Source organism: Galeopterus variegatus, unplaced genomic scaffold, assembly GCF_000696425.1.
Source record: "Galeopterus variegatus unplaced genomic scaffold, G_variegatus-3.0.2 Scaffold359, whole genome shotgun sequence".
NCBI classification, from domain to species: domain Eukaryota; kingdom Metazoa; phylum Chordata; class Mammalia; order Dermoptera; family Cynocephalidae; genus Galeopterus; species Galeopterus variegatus.
In genome coordinates, this window is record NW_007726470.1 from 627,030 (window position 1) to 636,865 (window position 9,836).

Consider the following 9,836-nt stretch of genomic DNA (forward strand, 5'->3'; position numbering starts at 1 on the left):
GGCGGAGGGGGGCGCGGGAGCAATGCCGAGGCTTGCAATCCCGTTGCCGGTCCCCGGTCCGGTACGGGGGGCAACACTGAGGGTTGCGATCCGTTGCCGGACACGGAAAAAGACAAAATAAAAAAAAAAATTTTTTTTAAATTTTCAGAATGCAGTTATACATATTGATAAATACTAGCCCAGACTTAGGTGACAAGAAATCCACTTACATTTAAATAAAATCTTTCCTACTTTTACATATATTTTATATATATATATGTGTGTATATATATATATTTATATACATATATATAAAATACACAATATATGTATGTATGCAGTACTTTAAAGTTTAGGCAAAAAAATGTTATAAGCATTTTCATTTTACACACAATCTATTTGGCAATGTTATCAATAATAAGTAGAAAAACAAACATTAAGAATTAAAACATAACCTTGTTTTCTTACCTGGTCCAATATCATTTCTGACATCATCCACACCAACATTTTTACAAAAAGTCGCTGAAATGATGTTTTTGTTTTCTAAAGGACCTACTGGTCTCTCCTTCAGCAACAAGGAAATGCTAGAAGTTGAAGTGCTTGCTGTTTGACTTTCAATTTGATTTACTTTTGACCAAGTACTGGGGTCTGAAAACTTCATGCATGCTGGAGTTTTCTCAGTTTTTTTATCTGAAGTTGAAAGATCAAAGGCTGACCTTCCACTTCTGTTTACTAAGTCTGCAGATGGCTTTATGTGAAATGAATGTGATTCATCCAGCTGTCCTTCACTGTACATTTTTCCTGAAACAATGTCATTTAATGGCTCTGTTTTCTCTGTATTATTTAATAAAGTATGCTGTCTTTCATTAACATTCACAAAGAGGAAGAGGTCATTTTTTGTGGTTTCAGTTATCTGATCCTCATCAATCTGACTCTGTTTACTGGAAAACTGAATTTCTGTAGAAGTTTTCATGTGAATAGCAGTTTCCACATCTTTGGCCTGTGAAGCATGACTATTCTCATCATTAACCTGAAGATGAGAAATGGTCACATTACTGTTTTCTAAATATCCAAAACAGCTTTTAAATTGACTGTTTTGTATATCATTCATATTTTCCCACTTAGTTCTTTGCACAGGGCTTGAATTGGGTTTCACCAACATAGACATACTGTTAACATTTTTATCTGAACTGTTAAGTACTTTCAAATTATCAGTGAAAGCAGCAGATGAAATCGGGTGATTGATTACTGTATCACAGGGAACAGTAAGTTCAGGTTTTTCTAAAATATCATTATAGATTTGCTGAAAATCTGAAGTTTGTTTAAAAGGTAATATGCTGTACTCAGTTTTTTTATCTAACAGTTGTATTTGTTTTATTTTACATTGTTTATCATCTAACATAACATTACTTGAATTCTGTAAACAGTATTTCTGACACTGAACAGTATTCTTTTTTACATCTTGAGAGGAATCCAAATCTGCTTTGGTTTGGTCACTATCTGTAATTTCCTTCTCTGTAGCATTTTCTTGAATCCCTGGAAGTGATCTCAACTGTTGTTTGAATGGTTCATTTTCAGAAACATCTTTATTATGATTTATCCTATGAGCCATCTCATTTAAAATACTATTAAATAACGTTCTGTTACTTTCAAGCTTCAGATGTACATCTGCATGGTGAAGCTTTAATCCTTCAGTTCTTTCTTGTATCTTTTCTGTTTCTACTGATGTATCTACCACTAAAAAAGGATTATTTGGTGACTTATATACTGTACATCCATTGTCTTTTTCCAAGCACATGTTGTCTTTTATTTCTGTAGTAACTGATTTTCTAATGTCAGTAACATTCAAGGTTTGTTCTTGACTAATTACTTTATCTATGCAGAGAATTTTGCTTAGGGAGATTTCACTTTGATTTTCATCCTGAGATACAGTAGTATCAATTTCATTCTTGAAGCTTTTCTCAAAAAGCTGTAAATCTGTCATGATGAGAACACAGTAAAATTTTATATTATACACTAAAGCCTGCTTTTATAAAACATATATATACATATCACCTATGTTTATAAAAAATCTAGCTTTAAATATTTTGTGCTAGAATAATTATACAAACATTATGACACAAATTTTACCTAAATATTGAGTCCCCTTTATTGTAGCAAGCATATATTTAGCATGCTAAATATTCATCTCTACCCATATTAAATATTTATTGTATAACAGCAAAAGCATTTTTGGTTTAATAAAGGGGAAATAAGTAGGGGTATTACAAAATGGCTTTTATGTCTCTAGTCTATTTCCTTTTGGGCACACAGAACAATTCCTTATAAACATATAGCTGATAAAACTTAATTTATCCTAACAGGTTACACTCTTAATTTCTATTACTACCCACGTCTAGCAATATCTAGAAATTGCTGCCTGGCTTCTTCAAGACTGACAGTCATCACTTTTTTATTCACTATGCTGTGAATATTTCAAAATTCTCGAATAATTTTGGACAAGTGTATAGAATACTTAATCAAGATATTAATTTTATTCATCAATGTTCTAACCATAGATTTCAAATTTTCAGTATATTTAAAATAATCTAGAATACAATTTTCAGGTCACGAAGGGCTCTTTTAGTCCAATCATTCTCTCTACAACATCTCCACCAAGTGGTTGTTCAGCCTAGGTTTGACACCTTCAATCAATACCATCTTTAAACAACTCTTTTTCAAAATGGAAGAATTAGTAAATTATTTGAATGGTTATAGATGGATCATCTGAATTAAGAAAAGTGCTCTAGGTCTGGTCATCAAAAGGCTTTTGGTGACCCAGAGAACATTCTCAGGAAAGCCGTGAAGGCAGAAACCGGCCAAGGAGTAAGTGATAAGAAGGGAAGGTAGAAATGTAGTTTTCCCATTTATAGATATTGAAAAGGCTTTTGGTGACCCAGAGAACATTCTCAGGAAAGCCGTGAAGGCAGAAACGGGCCAAGGAGTAAGTGATAAGAAGGGAAGGTAGAAATGTAGTTTTCCCATTTATAGATATTGACAATAAAAAAAATAGCTTGAAAGGATGATTGTTTTGTTGATATATACAAATGAAAAGGTATTTCTCCAGCTGTACTTACAAGGTCCTCAAAGACAAGACTGTAACTAATATTCCACTAAATTCCACAGAGTGCCCAGCATGGTGCTTTGACAGATCCTTTATTTGTGGGGGGAAAAAACTCATATACAAATTAGAAAATATCAATATAATTTTAAGATTACCTTCTATAATGATTTCTTCTACAGGTGGGTCTTCTTTCTTTTCCTCTTTTTCTCTGTCTTCAGTATCCAAACAAAAACTCTTAGTATTTCCTTCCCTTATTTCTTGCTCAGAATTATATTTTTGAATGTCAGGGTTTTCTGATTTTTCAGTTGACATTTCACTGTTTTCATTATTTACTTCTGGAACATCCTAATGTAAAATAGAAAAGATTCCTTTAATATAAAAACATTGCTAAAAAGTATAAAACATTTGAGCAAACTTTGCTGATGAAAATGGAATCTGTGTTTCAATTCAACCATTCATCAATTTCTGTTTGAAAACCAAATGATTCTTTTAGTAAGTTTAACATACTGCTCCTCATAACAAGATCACTAAGTTCATTTTATATAGCCTATTATATTAAACAAACTGGAGACCCTTGTATGTTCTCAAACATGCATACCACATTATTATGTAATACCACATTATAATGTAATAGAAGAAACACTCCTTTATTAAAAACAAGGTAGACATGGCAGTCAAATTGTTTTAAGCAGTATCTTTATATGTCTTTAAAACAGTGAATCAATTCAACATCTTTTTTCTCCCCCTATATATTGAGCACGTTACATGTGAAGCACTACACTAAGCTTTGGGATACAATGATGAACAAAATACAGTCTCTGCCCTCAAAATACTTACAGTCCAGTGCAAAGAAAAAGAAATAACAGGCAATTTTAATAAAATGTGATAAGTGCTCTGATGGGGATAAACATATGGCACTATGGGCACATACAGGAACAGTCCTGTCCCGGCTCTAGGGAGTCAAGGAAGGCTTTTCAGAGAAGGTGACAGCTAAACATACCTGAAGTATGATATGGAGTCATAGATGGGGATTAGAATGCACTCCAGAGAAAACAAATGGCATATGTAGATGCTTGAGAGCAAGCAAGATGATAGCCTGTTCGTAGAATTATGTGTGATTCAGTTCAGTCAGAGTTAGATGCTGGGAGAAGAATAGAGAGAAATGAGGCTTGAGGTAAAGTGGGCCTAAGTCATGAAGGCCTAATATAGTACCCTAAGGAATTTCAACTCTACCAGGAAGTCACTGAAGGGTTTTAAATAAGGAATGAATAACATGATCTGACAGAAAAGACCATTCTGGCTGCAGTATAGAGAATGTATTACAGTAATGTTTTCAAACTTCATTGACTGAAACCAGCATCGAGAAATACATGTTTTATAACTCAGTGAGTACACTGAACAATACGAACTGTGATGCACTCTGTTTTGTACGCTATTTCACTTTATTTTATTTTTAAAAGAATGCTGGTCACAAACCACTAAACTAATTCCCATGAACCGGTGATAGATTGCACCTAGAAGTCTAAACACTGAATTGAAGGCAACACATGAGGCAGAGAGGTAGTATCAGGAGAGTGCCATAGTAGTCCAGGTGATAACAATAAAGATAACAGAGCAGTGAACAGATTCATGAAGTATTTATGAACTAATATCAATAGAACTTGGTCAGTGATTGGATGTGAAGACAGAGAGAATAGTCAAGATTGACACCCAGAGTTCAGATTAGTTAACTAGGTGACTGGTGGATGCTATTCACTGAGTAGAAGACAAGAGTAGTAGCGGGTTTGAACCTGCTGAGTTTGAAAAGTTAGTAATACATTAAAGTAGTGATGTCTAATGAACATGTAGATGTATGAATCTGGAGATTAAGGGAGAAAATTGACCTGTAAAGGTAGATTTGAAAATCATTGGCAGATAAAGAAAGCAAATTAAAATGTACAAGTTGATGAGACTGCTAACAGAGTATATCTTAAGAAGAGAGGAGGATAAAGGATAAAATGCTGATGAAACTGTCCAAGGGAAAAGCAGAGGAAGAAAAGGTTGCAAAGGAGATTGAAAAAAATAGTATGGTAGTTAGCAGAAGCTTTGGAGTTGAATAAATATATGTTCAAATCATGGTTTCAGTATTGATTAGCTGTGAAATCCTAGACGAAAACTGGTAGTAGTTATCTATTACTATGTAACAAATTACCCTAAATGGTTTAAAACAGCAAATGTTTATTATCCCATAGTTTCAATGGGTCGGGAATCAAGGAGTGGCTTGGCTTGATGGTTCTGACTCGTGGTTTCTCTTGACTTTTCAGTCAAGCTGTCATCTAGAGCTTCATCATCCAGGGCTGGAGGATCTGCTTCTGGGAAGTCTCACATGGCTGGCAGTTAGTGCCACCTGTTTGCTAGAATACCAGAGTACCTAAGTTCTCTCCCATATAGCCTTTTATCCTCTGTGGCCTCTCTAGCAGAATAGCAGAATAGCCTGGACTTCTTTATGTGGTGGTTGGGCTGAGAGAGAGAGAGAGAGAGAGAAAGGCCTCTATTTATTGTGTGGCCTCTCTAGCAGAATAGCCTGGACTTCTTTATGTGGTGGTTGGGCTGAGAGAGAGAGAGAGAGAGAGAGAGAGAGAGAGAGAGAGAGAGAGAGAGAGAGAGAGAACAGAACACTGGTCCCTGAGACAGAAACCACAGTGTCCTTATAACCTAATCTCAGAAGTGACATTGCATCACTTCTGCTGCATTCTATTTAATTTATTAGAAGCCAGTCACTAAATCCATCTCACACTTAAGGGATTACAAAACAGCATGAAGAACAGAAGGTGGGAATCACTGGCGGCTGACCATCTTAGGGGCTGCTCTCAACAACACTTAAACTCTGTGAACCTAAAACTGATGTGAAGATTAAATTATGTATATAAAGCATATAGCACATAGTCACTCAATTAATGGTAATAATCACTGTTATATTTATGAATATTAAAATGATAATATCTCCTGCCTGGACTACTGCAGTGTTCTCTAAGCTGGAGTCTGTGTCTTTAGTTTTGTCCCACTCTAGTCTATCCACATCATCACTGAAATGATCTTTCAAAAATATCTCATTACTTACTTCTCTGCTTAAAAGTCCAAAATGGTAGACTCAAGAACAAACTTCTATGAATGCACAATTGAGCCCTATTTAGTTTGCCTTCTGCCTATCTTTTCAACCTCTTCTGCCAGCATCCTATACAACAACCATACTAAACTACTTCTAATTTCCATATTGAATAATGAGATGCCATATTTTTGATTCTTTGTCCATGCTATCCCATCTACTTGAAATACTATCTCTGTCTGGGAAAATTCTTACTTTACATAACTCAGCTAAGAAACCTCCTACTGTCTGAAGTCTTCCCTGAGCAGCCTGTCCTCACCTAAATAGAATGGATCTCTCCTTCCTTTGTGTCACTACTTTACTCTGAATATGCAGCCATAGAAGCACTTTTCACACTACACTACAATTACTCTTTAACCTGTTTCTTCTGCTAGATTGGAAGTTCCTTGAAACACCATTTGTCTCTTTCATTGTATTCCCATAATCTTTCACAGTGTGCACATAGACAATATTCAATAAATGCTTACTGAATAAGTACACAGATAAAAGAATAAAGTAAATGAATACATTAACAAGCATATGTATTAAGAATATCCACTTTATGAAAAGGACATGTATATTACAAAAATTAAAACATTTGCTTTAAGAAGGACTAATCACACAGCTCTTTAAAATAATAAACTTCCCTAGAACATCTGACATAATTTCTAAAATTTAGACTTATACTTCTAGTCATGCCAGAGTAACTGGTCCTTGACTTGCCTTTCTACTGTAAATTACCTAGAAAACTAGATTAAATGTATAAAACAACAGTTTTCAGACAATGAAGTACATACACTGATAAATTGTGTTCTCTGAGAATAGGAGGAAAAAATGCCATGAACTCTTCAATTACTCAGTCTTACTGCCTAGAGATACTTTCTACAGCATAGTACAGGGAAGGGGTACTCCTGCAAAGCAAGATGGTCTTGCTGAGTTGAGAAGACAAAGATCAGAGTCTGGAGAGGCCACGGTAGCTGTAATTTGTGAGGCAGAGTACTGAAGAAGAGGCAGGTATTCAGAAAAAGAGCTCCAGAAATCTACATGTTCAGTCTGTTAATGAATATTAAACCAGACATGTGTGGAGTAAAAGTCCTTGAAGACTTACAGGGGAGCTGTAAGCTGAGCAATTCCCGAGGTATTCAGAAAAAGAGCTCCAGAAATCTACATGTTCAGTCTGTTAATGAATATTAAACTAGACATGTGTGGAGTAAAAGTCCTTGAAGACTTACAGGGGAGCTGTAAGCTGAGCAATTCCCAGAGTTCCTACAAGTCTGAGTAAAGTCTAAGTTCCAATCAGCCAGAGTAGAAAGACATTATTGAATACTTAGGGCATCCTATAGAGCCCCCATAAGAATCACACCTTACTGGTAGGTATAAACTAGCCCTAGAGTAAGACCTATTTTACATTCACCCTTAAATTTAAAAATAAGCCTCAAAATTATGAAGATTATCTGCAAGTAATTTAAATACCTGTCAAACTTCGACACTCTTGAAAGGAAAACAAAAAAATCTAGCAATCAACAATGTACAATTCAAAATGTTCTAATCCAATAAAAAATTACTAGACAGGTGGAGAAGCACAAAAATGTCATCTGTTATGTTACCTTTTATAAAGCAATAAAAACAAATACCTAAATGAAAGAGATGATGGGATAGCTATTATAAAATAGCTATTATAAATGTTCAAAAATGTAAAGCAAAACAACATGAACATAATAAAGAGAAAAATTAAAGATGCCAAAAAAGAAACAAATGGAAATTCTAGAGATGAAATATACAGTATCTGAAATGAAAACTCACTGGATAGGCTTAATAGCAAATTAGACATTTTAGAAAGAAAGATAAATGACAAAATTTTTTGACAAAAAAATTAGTTCCAGCTCAGAGACACTTCCAGCACCTCAGGTCCACCCTGGGACATGAGACATGGAGCCAGATACTGGACCCCCCTCCCACAACCAGGCACACTGCACCAGCCTTGAGGCATGAAAAAGGGGACCAGACACCTCTCCCACAACCAGGCACACCATGCCAGTGCCTTGGAACCCACTCAGGTACCCGAGGTATGGAGAAGTGGACCGGACCCCCCACCAACAACCTGGCACACTGCGCAAGCACCTCAGGACCTGCCCAGGGACCCGAGACATGGAGCTGGGAACCGGACCCCCCCTCCCACAACCAGGCACACCGCATCAGTGCCTCATGGGCTACCCAGGGACCTGAGGCTTGGAGTCAGGGACTGGACCCCTTCCCACAATGAGGCACACTGCACCAGTGCCTTGGGGCCTGCCTGGGGACCCGAAGCATGGAGAAGGGGACTGGACCCCTCTCCCCTAACCAGGCACACCATGCCAGTACCTCAGGGCCTGCCCGGGGCCCTAAGACATGGAAAAGGGGACTGTACCCCCCTCCCACAACCAGGCACACTGCCTGTGCCAAGGATCATGCCAAAAACATCACCTCTGGGTAGGTGGCCCACCACAACCACCACAATAACCATGGCTGCTATAAAAGCAGCTAGACACCACAACCACCATGCAGATGGTCTGCCAGCCACTAGAGTGCATTGACACAAGGAGAGTCACCAGCAGAGATAAAGAAGAGGATGTTTCTCTCCACAAAACCCATTCCAGGGTGACAGAAGGAGCATCTGCTCAACGATAATATTGGGGACCTGATCACACCTCTCAGCATTGGACAGATAATCTAGGCAACAAATCAACAAAGTTGATTCTTTCAGAAAGAGAAAGAAATCTAGGGTAATTAAAGGGAGGAGAGAGAGGGGGGTGGGGTGAGATTGGACAAGGGGCATAAAGAATAAGTATGATTTGTAACAATACATATGCTAGTACTATTGATTTGATCAACATATGTCAACGTTGAACCCCCAAAATATGTATAATCAATTTTGATTTAATAAAAATTTTTTTAAAAACCAAAAAAAAATATGCAATAAATAAATAAATAAAATCACAGTCCGAGAATGGGGGGGAAAAAAAGGAATACATAGAAATCTGGTAAAGCAATCTTTTGGGGTATGTCTATGAGGGTGTTTCCAGAAGAGACTAGCATGTGGCCCTGAATGGACTAGGTGGGAAGGATCCAACCTCAATATGGGCCAACACCATCCAATCTGCTGGGGGCCTGGAGAGAATAAAAACAGAGGAAAAGATGAATCTCTATCCGCTGGAGCTGGGATATACACTTCTCTCCTGTCCATGGACATCTGAACTTGAGACTCTTCAGCCTTTGGGTTCCAGGACTTACACCAGTGGTACCCATGGCTCTCAGGCCTTTGGCCTTAGACTGAGAATTGTACCATTGGCTTCCCTGGTTCTGAAGCATCCAGATTTGGACTGAGCCACACTCCCAACATCCAGTTTGCAGATGGCCTGTCAAGGGGACCCCTCAGCCTTCACAATAGCATTAGCCAATTCCCCTAGTAAATCCCCTCTCATCTATTTATACACAATAACTAAGAGTTGGAATGAGCCCAAATTTCCATCATCAGATGAGTGGATATGGAAAATGTGTTATATGTACTCAATGGAATACTACGCTGCTATAAAAAAAAAGAATGAAATACTGCCATTTGCAACAACATGGATGAACCTAGAGAGAATTATA

The 9,836-nt window shown here is 37.1% G+C and overlaps 1 protein-coding gene across 1 annotated transcript in view; it reads right to left on the reverse strand.

Moving 5' to 3' along the window:
• The window catches only part of CCDC73 (coiled-coil domain containing 73), a 39,117-nt gene that overhangs the window by 8,224 nt on the left and 21,057 nt on the right, over positions 1 to 9,836 (reverse strand). Inside the window, exons 7-8 of the mRNA XM_008567951.1 lie at positions 3,238 to 3,427; positions 448 to 1,956 (exon numbers count right to left, since the gene is read on the reverse strand). Coding sequence (XP_008566173.1) covers positions 448 to 1,956; positions 3,238 to 3,427 — 1,699 coding nt within the window. The remainder of the gene's footprint in view (positions 1 to 447; positions 1,957 to 3,237; positions 3,428 to 9,836) is intronic.